At 39.9% G+C, this 13354-nt stretch overlaps 2 protein-coding genes and 1 long non-coding RNA gene across 3 annotated transcripts in view; all 3 read right to left on the reverse strand.

Annotated features, from left to right (window-relative positions):
• Nucleotides 1-10876, reverse strand: part of LOC143132695 (adhesion G protein-coupled receptor E1-like) — a 28955-nt gene extending 18079 nt beyond the window's left edge. Inside the window, exon 1 of the mRNA XM_076292402.1 lies at nt 10753-10876. Within this exon, the coding sequence (XP_076148517.1) occupies nt 10753-10774 (22 nt within the window). The 5' untranslated portion in view covers nt 10775-10876. The remainder of the gene's footprint in view (nt 1-10752) is intronic.
• On the reverse strand, nt 3794-6121 carry LOC143120064 (putative adhesion G protein-coupled receptor E4P). The gene is made up of 7 exons (XM_076281354.1): nt 5988-6121; nt 5626-5832; nt 5180-5412; nt 5015-5081; nt 4528-4619; nt 4112-4274; nt 3794-3913 (listed from the first exon to the last, which is right to left on the reverse strand). Exons 1-7 carry the CDS (start codon nt 6006-6008, stop codon nt 3794-3796), a joined length of 903 nt encoding a protein of 300 aa, XP_076137469.1. The 5' UTR covers nt 6009-6121.
• LOC143132739 (uncharacterized) lies at nt 6410-7111 on the reverse strand. Its single transcript, XR_012988357.1, has 3 exons — nt 6969-7111; nt 6768-6881; nt 6410-6497 (listed from the first exon to the last, which is right to left on the reverse strand). It is a non-coding gene; the product is annotated as an uncharacterized LOC143132739 (long non-coding RNA).
• Nucleotides 10877-13354: the final 2478 nt, after the last annotated feature.

The raw sequence follows: 13354 nt of genomic DNA on the forward strand, positions 1-13354 counted from the left end.
GACCAGCTTATGAAACAGTGTAGTATGATATATGTGCTTTTTATGCATGCCATGATCATATTTAATATAACCTATCTGTTTCAAGTTAACCAGATTAAATGTAACAATCTTAGCCACCTTTTTATCATGTTTTAAAAGTTTAAAGTTTAATTACAATCTAAAATGATACCAATTTAAAATCAGACACAACCATGAGCTTTTCTCATTCAATAAAAATATCAGGTTGCTGTGCACTTGTGGATTTCTGAGAGAAGAACATACAGAGTGTCTCATGTTCAAGTGTAGACATGATTTTTTTTGCCAGTCAGTAACATGGACCAATGCTTCAGTTAGTTTAATTGCAGCCTACTGCAGGCATGCAAACTGGTCAGGGGTGAAAAAGGTGAGAAGGGCACGCAAAGTGACAATAGTGCATAGCTTCCACGGAGTATGAAATGGCCCAAAACCAGAGATTTACAAAGAAAACAAACTATAAAATCACTAAAAAAATTGTTGTGGCCAAAAATATCATATGTATGATAAAAAAGAGTGAATATAAAAAAGTGTCTTCTTCTCCTATTTCTCCTTAAGTGTGAGGGGCCCGTTGCACTGTTTGGCAGCATGCTTCAGCATGGCCCTCCTCTCCTCCTAAGCAATCTACATGAGTTTTCTTTCTTTCTTTTTTCTCTGTGCCTGAAGTTCAGACATTTCTGAAGATTTCAGGCCTATTGGACATGAAGACATAGTAGGCATAGTATTAGAATAAAGATGATAAGTTTGAATATTTGTTGAACCAAACCAGGTGAAACTTGCTTGAGACACACACTATTTCAGACTAACATTATATAAAATAGGGTAGACTAGACTAATTTGTAAAATTTATTTGAAATGTTTCAACTTCCTATGGAATGGGCATTTTTGTGTTTAGACCAGGTCTTGTGAAGCCGTGTGCAAAAGTAAATCAAAATAAAATGAAAAGTGAGTCATTTAGACCATTATTTGCTAAGGTATGCTCATGCGTTTTGTAAAATGCCCAATGGAAACTTCCCATAGGACTTTTGGTTACCCAAAATGCATACTGACAATAAAGGTCTTACTGTGTGGTTTCTGGACTATTTGGATTGTTTGTCAAAGGTTCTGATGGAATGACTACACTATAGAATAATTACAGAAATTTTTTTTGTTGGTTCAATGGGTGTGGATAAGATGGATTATACATCTGCACAACAAATATTGGATAAAACAATGGATAAAAATATGGATTCCTGTGACTATTTCAATACCCAATTTGCTGCATCTATCTTATTGATAAGGATACACACTGCAGCTAGAAGGTAGGGAAGCACCGGAGGGGGAGGAGGGCAATTTGATACAATTTAATTGAGACATAGTAAGATTAATCTGACAATGTAAAGCACTATACAGATTGTACATGAAAAAGGTTGTCATATATGGATTCCCAAGTGTCCAAGCTTTCAAATGGTGTATAACATTACTATGCTACATAGCAATATGGTGCAATTGATTTATAATGTTGGGGGAGAGGGGGGTGGGTGTGTTGTGGAGGGCACACTGTTTCATAACAAGTGATCCTGCAGCCTAGGTTACTTACAGATTGTGGCATTGTGCTAGTTAGTTTGTTTAACCAACCAATAAAGTTGTGTTGTGTGAATAGTGTTCACACTATAGGCCTACATGTTAAACTGTAGCCTACCCACAGGCTACTTCAGATCAGGTCACTGAACGTTTCTTAAAGAAATGTCAATCAACACTGATTTTGTCTCTGAGCAAGATCAGTATAGCAAATAGCAAAGAGTTAAATGTGAATAATTAAAGAGTTAAACGTTTTGCACAGACCAGTTTAGAAGACATTTAACTCTTTAGGTCATTCACATTAGCCTTTGCTATACTGATAAGGTCTGTGTATTTGCTTCACCTTTTGCCGATATAAGTACAGTAACCTATTCATCAAATTAACTCGTTGTGTCTATATTTCTGTCTCATATCGCTAACTTTAACAACATTAAAACAAAACCGCTAATGCTACGTTGCTATACTAATCTCAACGTCTTTTACTAACAGAAGTTGAAAGTTTCAACTAGCCCACCTGTGACATCTCTAGGCACCTCTCCTCGCCGTGCTCACATTCCAGCTGACATTTCACGCATCTAGGCCTATCTGCGCTCACAAAGGAGGCTATACCTGCGCGAGCGTTCTGTTCACGTTGCCTCTGCAGCAACAAGCTTCCACTGATGTTTAGTAAACGCACATAGCCTAACATTCGTTGCTGAAATTTTTAATGACGCTCTGGCAACACCAAGATGTGTTTGCGTCTGCACAATAGTAAACTCAGCTCACGTTGACCCCCCCCCTAAATATTTTCTCATCGGTTCTGCACAAACCACGTAAGTCAGTCATTTTGGATTCAAAACGGCGAATTTCGCCGAAAGGTGAGGAGTTTGCATGCCTGCTACTGTTTTTTTTTTTTTGCTTGCACGTAAATAACTGTATCGTTGGCATAAAGGTAGACTATTAGAAAAATAGATTACGTTTTACATTACTGTTTTCCTCCTCCAAACCATTAACAAACTTTCAGACAGCTTGTCAAGTTGCATCAAGTTGCCATGGTGACAAGTGCAGGGTGTGTTCGGAGTAGGCCTAAAAGCCTTATGAGTAGGCTACATAAACAAGTAAGTAAGTAGGCTAAGTAGCCTAAGTCTAGTATAGGCTGACATCACATTTAGGCTACAGAATGCACAGGCAAGACCAACACTTTTCAGACCAAGTATTTCCACATGTGGGAAACTCAACAAAAAAACAGAGGTGAGTGGTAATCAACATCATATATTTTATTCAAACAGTGTTCTAATGTTTATCAGAGTTGGAAAATATGGAAAATATAATGTTCAGATATGCAACACATTATTATAATGGCATTGTATAAACAACCCTCATAGTAATAGGATTTTGATTTTTTTCAAATGTATTTATTTGTTGCTTTTATTTTTCCTTCCAACTTGCCGAGGCCCCCCTGGCACCCCTTCGCGGCCCCCCAGGGGGCCCCGGCCCCCACTTTGAAAACCACTGACCTAGGGGACACAATGAAAATAAATGAACACTCCCCTCAATGTCAACACTTTTTTCTTTGCATTGATGTGCGACTATAGAGTTGATGAACTCCGGTGATATGCAAATTCCTTGTTGCAGACATTGCAGAGGACTTTATTTTCAACACTTTATTTTTATCAACACCATCAGGGCGTTTTTTAAAAGTAAATGTTCCAATCAATGATCCAGGCAGCACATTTCCTTCTCTCTCCTTCATTTTACAGTCTAATTTTTACTGACTAGAACGGCTCGGGGTCAAAGGTCATACGGAATCGATTAATCTGCACTAATTTTTTTAATCAGTTATTTTTTCTCAAATTAATTAATCGAAATTAATCAGTTATTTTGACAGCCCCATTATATATATATGAATGATTTATCCTTGATCTTAAATGCATGTGGTAGCTGGGGTGACTCTATCATAATCATCTTATGTACGCAGGTGATTTGGCCATTTTTAGCCCATATAGTGCTGGTCTCAAACAGCTAATGAGTATATGCACACAGCATGGTATTGATTTTGATATAAAATACAATATAATACACAGTATATGGACATGAAAACGTAGCAATTTTACTGAGAAGGTTAAAGACAAGCCTTTCAGAGCTGGTATAGGTTGATGAATTGTATTTTAAGGCCGCTGTGTAAGCAAGCAACGTAGGAATCTTATTGCTCGTTTCTGTATTACAAAATGGCCTTAACCTGTCATTCTTCATGAGTTCCTGTTGTGACGTAGTCATTTAAGGCCAGCGTGGTAGCAGTGGTAGACAGATGTTTCTCAGGTGGACTGAATTCCTGCCACCATTTTTTGTACTGACGCCTCACCTGGAAAGGGCAAGACAGCATGCTGTAGTTACACACGTGAATAAGTTCTTAGTTATTAATTAGTCACATACTGACAATGCCAGGAGTTTAGCTTTTGAATGGCATGTAGACTGTTTCAATCAGCGATAACCATGGATCTGGCACACAATGGGATTTTTTAATGGAGTATCTGAGCAGACGAAGCAGATGTTAACTGACCTCATCATTCAGGAGACAGTGAACAAGAAAGATGAAAGTGCCTTGTTGTGAAGTGAGAATTATGAAGATATATTCAAGGACTTTGTTCTTTGCTGTAAACATGCCAAGGATCCATGGGCAACCCAGGATGACAAACTGGGCCATGATTTTGAACAGTAGGACTCTGCAGTGGAGGAAAACAGGCTTTTGTTAAGGTTCATCTGAAATACCTCAACAGATTTGACACAAGGTGTTGTGAATATTAAGAAGCCTATACATTTAATGAAAAAATGTATGGGAGTACTATGAGTAGTGGTTGTGTTTGAGTATAGTCCCAGCTCTAGATGTGTGTGTGTGTGGGAGGCTGTGTTTGTGAATGTGTGTGTGTGTCAGTGGGTATTGTGTGTATTGTATGCTATACACATGTTTTATCTTACCTGGTGTATTTCACCTTAGACACGTCACTGCGTGCCTCTTTTAGAGTGGACTGCAGAGTAACTATGATGGCGATAAAGAGTATGATGTTGCCCTGTTGGAAGAGACAAGCAGTCAGTGGCTTGCGTTGCATCAAGTCTCCTTGTGTATTTACATCTCTTATCACTTTGTCATGTTATTACTTCAATGGGTAACACTTTACTTGACAGTATCGACATAAGAGTGACATGACACTGTCGTGAACACATGACACTGTCATGACACATGAAACCTAACCTTAATCCTAACCTCTAACCCTAACACTCACCCTAACCCTAACCTTAACTTGTTATGACAAAAACCGAATGTCACTTAATAACAGAAGCGTTATGTCATAAACGTTTATGACTTGTTCATGACACGGTCATGACAGTATCATGTCACTCTTATGTCGACACTGTCAAGTAAAGTGTAACCCCTCAATGTTCAATGTTATTACTTCATACACACCGCAAGAATGAGGCAAACAGGACCAAGGAAACTCCAGATAACATCATAGTCGGTCTTGAGCCAGCACCTATGGAGAACAAGACCAATAATTATTAATTATAAATAATTAATTTAATTTCACCTGTACAATCTATATCCAGTTGCTTCTGCCATTTCATTACTCACTGCTGACTTCCATATCCATCAGGCATCACCCCAGCAGACACGGCCACAATGACCAGTGGAACTCCGTAGCCAATCAGGAGCTTGTAACCCCAGTGTGGCCCTGCGCGGTCGTTGGGTTTGACCTGTCTGAGCTTCCTGACGGAGGAGAAGAGCAGCAGGGCCTCCATGGACATCCACACAAAGCAACACAGGTAGAGGAAGTGCAGCACACCTGAGAGGACCTTACACAGCACCTGCAGACACACAGAGACGGTGACTGGCGGTCCAGGAATCTATGTTTTGGACATCGACGAACATTTCCATAAAAGAGGGAAGAATCCAGGGGAAGAATAGGACTACAAAAGCAAGACAGTCAAGGTTTCTAAATTTATTTTGATTATAGGTAATCTGGGTAACAGTGGGTCTTGATAGTGTGACTAGCACATATTATTGTAAACAATAACCACCTGGTGAGGTTTAATGAGGTGCAAGTAGTTCTGGGTGAGTAGGAACAGGAGATGAGCTAGCAGCAGGCAGATGCAGAGGTTGAGACGAGCGGCGTTGGTCACTCTGGGGTTAAACCGGCAGATGGCAAAGGTCACCACAGCCACGATCAGGAACACCAACCCAATCGACACCAAGATGGTATGCAGCAACTCCAAGGTTGGATCGCTCTGAAAATTGCATACCCGTAATAATGGTTGGTGGTGCAATTAAAACAGTTACTTTAGCATGTACTTATTTACATGTAAAGTTGTATACCAGTGAAATACATGAAGTTGAATGTTTCATGACTGAGACACCAGTAATATTTGTGTTGCATAAGAACCTTGGAAATCTCTGTCTGCATGATGAGAGCAAAGGTAGACAGGTGGACACAGGTGCACACAGTGTGTTCGGTGTTGGTTTGGCTGACGTGACATCCATCCTCTATCCAAGAACTGATGTTCCAGTACACACAAGAGACCTTCCCAATTAGATCTGAGGGCTAGAAGAGATGAGAGATGTGCTCATTTCACTAGAAAGAAAAACAAGAATAATTGCACAGAATTGCTGGAATTGTAATTGCATCTTGAGCGAAGCAAAGGAGTTAACGTTTCAGACATTCTACGAGTTATTCTTTCTTTTAAGATGTTTTATATGAAAAAAACCCTCGCTTTGATGTGTTGGAAGGTGATGTTGACTGGACTAGACAGTGTCTTGTTCTGGGTTTTCGGTAAAATGACCGACACCACTTTTGACAACATGGTCTTAGTTGTGTCATTTTCTGTTTTGAAGAGGCTGGCGTGAAGGACATCCTGCATATTCTTGTAGGACATCAGTACCACAGATGCTGAACCTAGAAGACGTAAGGTAAGGAAAATGTGTGCCAGTTTTTTAAGAGACAAAGCAAAGCATGAGTGTACAGGGATAAGTACCATGTGGAGGTGGAGAGGCTGTGGCTAAACACACAGAGACCCCACAGTATGGAGGAGCCTGGAATCTCAGGCTTTCATTTTATAAATGTGTTTGCTCTTAAAGTGATGGCTGTAAGAGAAATACTTGAGAGAACAGGTCTGGACATAACTGCCAGTTACTTCAACTGGACCTGTGATTGACAGGACCGTACCATTGTTATTCTGGGCGATTCCCAGGAGGTCAATGTCCAGAAGGACGTCAGAAGACATCAGCTGAGTGTGTCCAGTTAGAGAGGCATTTGTTCCAACACTCACAATCTGTAACTCTGTAAGCAAACAAAAGTCAGTCGCACAGTCCCGTATTGCCTATCAGTGTCTGAAGGGAGTGAGACATCGGATCTTCACTGGCATACCTGTGGTATTTGTTGTAATTGTTTTGTTGGTGAGACCCGGTTGCATCAGTCTAGATGCCAGCCACTCAGCAGATTGAACCACAGCTCCTCCGAATGATGTCAGATTCGGTTGGTTAATGTCCAGTAAATAATCCAGTGCTTTGGTCAATACCTGTGAGTAACAGAACAACAAAGAGGAAAAACTCACACTTTGAAAACATGCTATGAAACAGCACCATGACAATGTTAAGTAACTGTGAAACAAGCAGGGATAGGCTGACACAGCCCTGACCGTAAGACTCACCCTCTCAGGTAGCACTAATGTGTTCTTTTTCAGTTCACCCAGAAAACTGAGCTTACACTTCACATCCTACAACACCAGTTACAACAAAAGCTGTGAAATGATTACAATATACAGCATACCATAGTTTACCATTTTAAACAGGTATATTCAAACACTACTGTGTAATCACAAATTACACAAATTAATATTTTTGGTATCAGTATTATATACTATCAACTACTGGAACTTCATTCAAAAGTGAAAGCAGACGGTTGATCAGCTGTGTTCTAAAGAATGTTTGATTCAAGTTCAGCATGTGTTGTTGCAAACTATTTGTTTCTCAGCAAAAGCCACGATGAAACGGTAACAAATAGGCTATAGCCTACTGTAGGTTATGCAGGCTAAAGAGATAGGTTTTACTGAATGTAGAACATGTAATTCTCTGACTTTTGTAACAGATTTCTCATCATTGCTTGAGCAACATGCTTACAGTTGTCATGGTCAATCACCAACAAATTGTGTAAGATCAGGAGCTAACGTGAAACAGCAGCTTGCAGAAATGGTAGGCCTACTTAATATATGATAGATTGAAACTAAATCAACACAAAGGTGAGAACATTGTTTTTCTATTTGCTCATAGATCATTCTTGAAAACTAAATTCCATGAGAAGTAGGCTTTGTTTTTCAGTGGGTGCATCTTGTCAGGAGAATTCTGTAGGCTACATCTTTTATGTACAAATTTGGTGGTCACAGGTTGTTTGGAGGTCACAGAGAGGCCTGCACTGCTACTTAAAATGAATCTAGAAGAGGATACACTAGAATACTAAAATAGAACATCTGAATTGGTGTTGAGGGCATGTATTACTTGTCATAATTACATGAAGGTTGTAAACTAGAAACACAAAATATGTACCAACAGCAGTGGTCATTTGTCATTTCAGCAGTCATTATTAAGAAATATCAGACCTGGGATCTTCCATTCAATTCAACAGAATATTCTGTAGAATTCTGGAAATTTGAATAACCAAAATATTATGGCGATAGAAATGTGGTTCCAGCTTACCTTGCATTCTACCATGGTAGTAATCAACCCTAAAAACAGAGATATTTTATTTCAGTCACTGCCTGATACTCAAGTCATGTTTCAGAACTGATTTAGAAAACATTTTATCGCAACTTACCCGAACAGACAGCCCCAGCGTCTCGGAGATGTCCACAGTTATGGGTTCCCAGACGTTGATGACCACAGCTCATCAGAGTCGACTCATTTCCAGTGCATAACATGTCATCCAGCCAGATCTGCCCTGATCCCTCTCCAAAATGAGCATCCTTTGGTGCTTCAATGGCCTCCCCACAGCCCAGCTCTTTACAGACCACTTTAGCGTCCGTCATGTCCCAGAAGTCGTGACACACGGTTCCCCACTCTCCCTTGTGGAAAACCTCCACTCTGCCAGCGCATCGATTAGGCCCATTCACCAGCCTGACGGCTATACGACAGAATCACATGATCACCATTCAACACACACAACACTGGTACTTAAAATGGCCTCAGAAGAGTCATGACGAACAGATAGAAAGGGCAGCAGAGAGATTTGCCATGTGGGTGCACATGTGTACACAGTCTGCAAAGAGTACCACTGAATGTGGAAATTAGCCCTTCACAATACCAAATGAAGATGTCCATACTGAAAAGGGATGAGGGAGAGGTAGGCAGAGAGACATGTGTTATACAGGAAGAGCATCATTTTTACAGTGCTACACTCAGAAAATGAAACAACTGAATAATTTACTCTTTATTACTTCTGATTAAAGTTTATATGTAGATAGACAGTATAAATTGATTTATGTACATGAAGACTAGTAATATGACTGGTAATTTCTATAAAACTAAACATCAACAACTTTGATGCACTTTATGCAAGCATATTAAAGAGCCTTCCTGTTTACAATCATCTCATTATGGAACACATTAACAAATGAGGAAGCGCAGTGACAGATCAGGGGCAGTGTGTCATCACCTACCTGAACAGACAACCTCAGCAGCACCTTCACCATGTCCACATGCCTGAGTCCCCCAGCCCTGGACTGATTTGGCCACCTCAAGGGCATAGCCACAGCCCAGCTCCTGGCAAACCACTTCAGCATCAGTCATATTCCAGTGATGATCACACACAGGGCCCCACTGTCCATCACGATAAACCTCCACTTGGCCAGCACAGCGGTCAGACCCGTTTATCAGCCTCAGATCAGCTGAATTAGAGGTTTCTGAATATGGGGAAAGGGCTCATATGTTAGAAGTGGCAACCGCTGAATTCACAATAGTTATTACTTATTTACAGAGCAACAGAACAGGGAATGTTCTTGATTGACACGCTGAACTTAAGGCCACATCCAGACCATCGTTTTTTAGTGAAATAATAAGCATGTTACATTAGATTTTGGTTTGAATAAAGTTAGAAGCCATCCATGTTCACTTACTTGAGCAGACAATGCCTGTGTTGGAGCGTTCACAGATAGATTCACGGTGGTTACCCCAAGGCCAGTGGCCGCAGTTCTTCACTGAAGACTCCTTTCCATCACAGTCAACCTTGTCAAGCCAAATCGGCCTTGAGGATTTTCGATCATGTTTTTCGATCACAAGGGCTCTCCCACATCCAAGCTCTTTGCAAACCACCTTAGCAATGTTATTCTTCCAGGCGTTGCCACCACATATGGTACCCCACTGACCGTCATAAAGAACCTCAATTATTCCAGCACAACGATGTATCCCATTTATGAGCCGAATGTTTGCCAATGCTGTAGAAACTGCTGGGAGAGATGGAGGTGGGGGGGGGGGGGGGTGTATGGAGATTACATGGATGACATAAACTAAAGCTTTCCATATTTCATTGTGTTCATATTTGTAGAAGGGTTACTACATCTTTACCTAATAACACAGCGAAGGACAGAGTACATCTTAGGTTCACTGCATTGGAAAAGTAGAGAAAAATAAATACAAGCTATATCCCATGAACATTGCATAATGCATACCTTTGTCAATCTTCTGGGTGTGTATTCTTCACATGAATAACTAACACAAACACAGCAAGATGTCAACACCATGTATCATACACATCTTCATCAATAACACGACCACACACATAACAGCAACAAATCATAATCAATTTCCTTTTCCATAAGGTTCAACATGTCCATTGATTGTGGATTCTTTGACTTTTTTTGAGTTATTTGAGAGGTTGTTCATAACAACTGGTCAAAACAACTGGGGAAAATGGGCAGTATCCTTGCCTAATCAAGTCATCTAAGGCCATTAAGTTCTTCTTGCAATGTCTGTCATTTCTTTTTCTCAAAAGTTCAACAGCATCTCAAACAGTTTTCTCAAAAGTTCAACGGCATTGGAAATAGTTAGCTGGTTGTTCTGAGTACAGCTTAAATAAAAATTAGACCAGTTTGTATTTGTCTGCCATCATAAATATAGACCTGATAATAACAGAAGTATTGTAGTACTGTATAGTAACCCACCTGGAAGGTAGATATCATCCATGCTGAATCTTTCCTCAGACTAAGACGCAGCATGAGACCTTTGTCTTGGATTTCCAGTGGTCAAGACAGCCTGTTCACTGTGTAACTGGTGCTCTCACTAACTGGTCTTGGTATGATTGCTTAGCTCATGACAGCTCTAATGTGAGGCGGGGCAAGTAAAAAGAGAGGGCATCTGAAAACAAGAGGAAGCCAGAGTGTTGTATTTGTTCAGTGTGTGTGCAGTGTTTGTTGGTATTTGTTCAGTGTGTGTGCAGTGTTTGTTGGTATTTGTTCAGTGTGTGTGCAGTGTTTGTTGGTATTTGTCCAGTGTGTGTACAGCGTTTGCCGGTATTTAGCCCCCTGGAAGCTTCTAGCCATTGATTTGAAATGAGAGGTGTTTTTTCAAAATTAATTTTGACAAAAAAATGTTGAATTAGTAAGTGTAAAATAAAATGTGACCTCGATACTTTATTTATTTACATTTTAATACTTAAATATTAAAATGTGAATAAATACTTTACAAATTAAAAAGTATATAGTTCAATAGAATAATTATGTACAACACATTTTTCAACCAATCAACTATGTCTTGGTTTAAATTAGTATATATATATATATATATATATATATATATATATCTTGCTCTCTCCTTGATTGCTTTTTTCACTACTCCAAAATGTCTGGTTCCAAAACGTTGTGTGTCCAAAACCAGTCTGACGAGTTTGTTCATCACCTGATGTTGCTTCACATACACTACACCCTCACAACCCACAGCGGATTAGAGATGAGAGGAACATCTGCAATACACACTGCACATTCAGTTAGGTCATTTTGCCTCTGTGCACCACAATGGATCTGAACTAAGACGTCAAGATGTGCTGGCCAAAGAGGTGTTGATGCAAGTGAAAGATTGAGGACATAATTAGGCTGAAATGATACTACCTGTTTGCTATTTGAAATAGCAGTGGGCAATCTAGGGCAACTTTTTGAACAATATTTCTGGGCAATTCTCTTTAGTATTGTTGTTTGGGTACATTGGCCAATTTTGTGGCATAATTGGAGTACTTTAATCATCAGTAGGTCAAAAAGTTGCCACGTGTATCACCTTAATTAATATAATGCTGACAATATTTTATTTCAGAATAGCACCATGGCATTTGAACTTCTTTTGTCGATACTGGGGGATTTTCAAGAAGCTGACTTCTTTCAAGACATTTTCTCTTAATGCCGCCATTGGTGGACTTCAAAGCCATCCCAAAAGGACAGCTAGAGAATAAAAACGTTGCTGACACAGCAGTAGCAACGCATACAGAGGAAGGCTCCCTCACCATAACAAAGCACATTTTACCAAAGATATGATGGAATGAAAAGAAGGTATGGCATTCCTGTGTGCATAGACCATCCTTGCTCATAACTCTTTCATCATGGTCATGAGGGTTTGTTATGGAAACACTTTGCTCTCCTGTCTTATGGTAGGATGAGTAAGGAAGTAATAGCAAAATAACGAAGCTTGGCTTATGATTATTGTAGTACAATTGTAATACCGTACACAGGGCAGACAGGGCAAGAGAGAGCCATGGAGATCGGCCGAACTGTAAGTATTACATTTTTTAACTTATTACATTATTTGGTCAGCCATTGTGTGTTAAACAGTTTGCTTGAAGGAGAATAGAGGGAAATGATAGGTGAAGGGCCCTCCCAAGTGAGTGAGAGTCAAGATGTGACACTCACTGTGTCAGATGGTAGCCTTCAAGCTCTGCAGCCTATGACCCTCCAATTTATAAATGCAACATTCCTTATATGCTGATGAGGAGAAGCAGAGCATTCTTAATAACAGATGGAGCAGGGACCAGTATGAGCAAACAGTTATTGTGTGCACATCCCACCTTTTGGCAGGTGCAGGACAAAAGAAAACGTATACTCAATTGAAAACATATAATGTCCGCAACACTGCTTTTGACTCCCATACTGTATATTTAATGCACAACAGGCAACGTTTCGACCCTGCTGGGTCTTCTATTTTTTTCAATTCAGCAGGGACCAGTATAAACATCCAAAGCCAATTTGGGAAAAGGCTCTTCAGATATACAGGTGCATCTAAAAAAATAGAATATTGTGGAAAAGTGTGTTGGCTCAAGTTATAAATAAATCATGTTATAAAATAGAAAAAAATCTATGGCTCTATGTCATTGTTGGTAAAATGATTGAAGGGCTCGGAAAACACCCCTAGCATTTCAGGGTGCCCACAATTTCTAGCGACACCCCTGACCTCTGTATTTTAAAAATCCTGGCTACAGCCTTGCTTGAATTTTGTGACATAAGACTAACATAATTGTTAATCATGATGTGAATGATCAGTGTTTATGTATTGTCATTCATACTGTAGGCTATCATGTATTGAGTAACAATGACATTGGTCTGGCTACTGGCTACAAGCTGACTGCTGACTTTGCTTTGGACATGGAAATGAAATATTCCATGATGTTTATGATGTGAGTCGGGGAGTTTTTGCCCCTCGCCCTCGTCCATTAATTCCGTATAACAGGACACCTCGGCGGCCTTTATCCCTTACTTATTCCACTGCTTGGTTGAATTTCCCATT

This window comes from Alosa pseudoharengus, unplaced genomic scaffold (assembly GCF_046254945.1).
Source record: "Alosa pseudoharengus isolate Yale_2024_CS ecotype anadromous, Long Island Sound unplaced genomic scaffold, YU_APseudo_1.1 YU_APseudo_1.1_scf_1, whole genome shotgun sequence".
Classification (NCBI taxonomy): Eukaryota; Metazoa; Chordata; class Actinopteri; order Clupeiformes; family Clupeidae; genus Alosa; species Alosa pseudoharengus.